The sequence below is a fragment of the Orycteropus afer genome, unplaced genomic scaffold (genome assembly GCF_000298275.1).
Source record: "Orycteropus afer afer isolate SDZICR_OR568_19922 unplaced genomic scaffold, OryAfe1.0 scaffold00020, whole genome shotgun sequence".
Taxonomy (NCBI): domain Eukaryota; kingdom Metazoa; phylum Chordata; class Mammalia; order Tubulidentata; family Orycteropodidae; genus Orycteropus; species Orycteropus afer.
The window spans coordinates 8371085-8372219 of NW_006921607.1; the positions used below are offsets into that span (position 1 = coordinate 8371085).

The 1135-nt window shown below is 50.7% G+C and overlaps 1 protein-coding gene across 1 annotated transcript in view; it reads left to right on the forward strand.

Annotated features, from left to right (window-relative positions):
* The window catches only part of BPIFA2 (BPI fold containing family A member 2), an 11609-nt gene extending 10714 nt beyond the window's left edge, over window positions 1-895 (forward strand). Inside the window, exon 6 of the mRNA XM_007934723.1 lies at window positions 876-895. Coding sequence (XP_007932914.1) covers window positions 876-895 — 20 coding nt within the window. The remainder of the gene's footprint in view (window positions 1-875) is intronic.
* Window positions 896-1135: the final 240 nt, after the last annotated feature.

Consider the following 1135-nt stretch of genomic DNA (forward strand, 5'->3'; position numbering starts at 1 on the left):
CTGTGGGGTGGGTACTGACACTGCACCCATTTTACAAATGAGCAAAATGAGGCTCAGAGAAGGGAAATGATAAGCTCAAGGTCCCAAGGCTGTCAGACTGACCTGTTTATAAGGTGGTGGCCATTGGGGTCTGTTCTCTACTCAATTTTCTAATGGCAGAGAGTGAGGCCTGCTCTTGATTTTGTTCCTTTAGATAAACTTCAGCAGGGAATCCACCTAGACATCAAGATCTGAAGAGGACAGATGAGGAAGGCCACTGCAATGCCCACCTGCTGGTGAGAGCCAGGCCCTGTGCCCCAATGCTGAGGAAGGGGAAGTTTCTGGGGTCTGTGGCAGTGTAAAAGTGAAACTTGTCTTCTCTTCCTTCTCTGGCAGCAGACTAAGCCCTGATCCTGGTCATAGACTGAGCCTTATTCCTAGTTCCAGACTGATCCCTGATCCTGATCATAGACGTAGCCCAAATCCTAGTCACAAACTGAGCTCTGACCTCAGTTATTGACCAAGCCCTGACTTTGGTCGTGCACTGAGTCCTAACCCTGATCCCAGACTGAGTCCCATGATCCCAGGATGAGTCATGATCTTGATCATATACTGAACCCTAATTCTGGCCTCAAAATGAGCCCTGATACTGTCTTCAGTCTTGGTTTCTGATCTGCCACTGTTCTTAAAGAGGGTGTTAGGTACCAGAGAAAGATCCCCACATCAAAGGCACCAGTCCTCTCTCCAAGGCCTTAGACCAGGCAGGGTATTATGGAAGAGAGCTTGGACAGTGGACTCAGGCCAGCTTGGGCCCCATTAAGTGCCTGATGAGTGATAGTTGCCCATAAGGGCAGCCGTGATCATGAATGGCCTAACACCCTGTGGTCTCATTCCAGATCGGCTCCTAGTGACTTGACCTAGTTCCCTTGTAGCATCTCCCTCTGGGAAGGAGCTGCCACCGTCCACCTGGAGTAAGAGCCTGAGCCCAGGCAGAAGGACCCTTCCCAGATACCTTTCCCCTCACAGTCAGACAGCGGCCTCTATGTCTGTTACTACTCCACCCCAGCAATAAAAGCTTTGCTCCTACACCCTGTCATGTGGCCTGCTGCATTTCCGCCATCGAAATTGGGGGTGAGGGTGTGAGGGTACTACAACT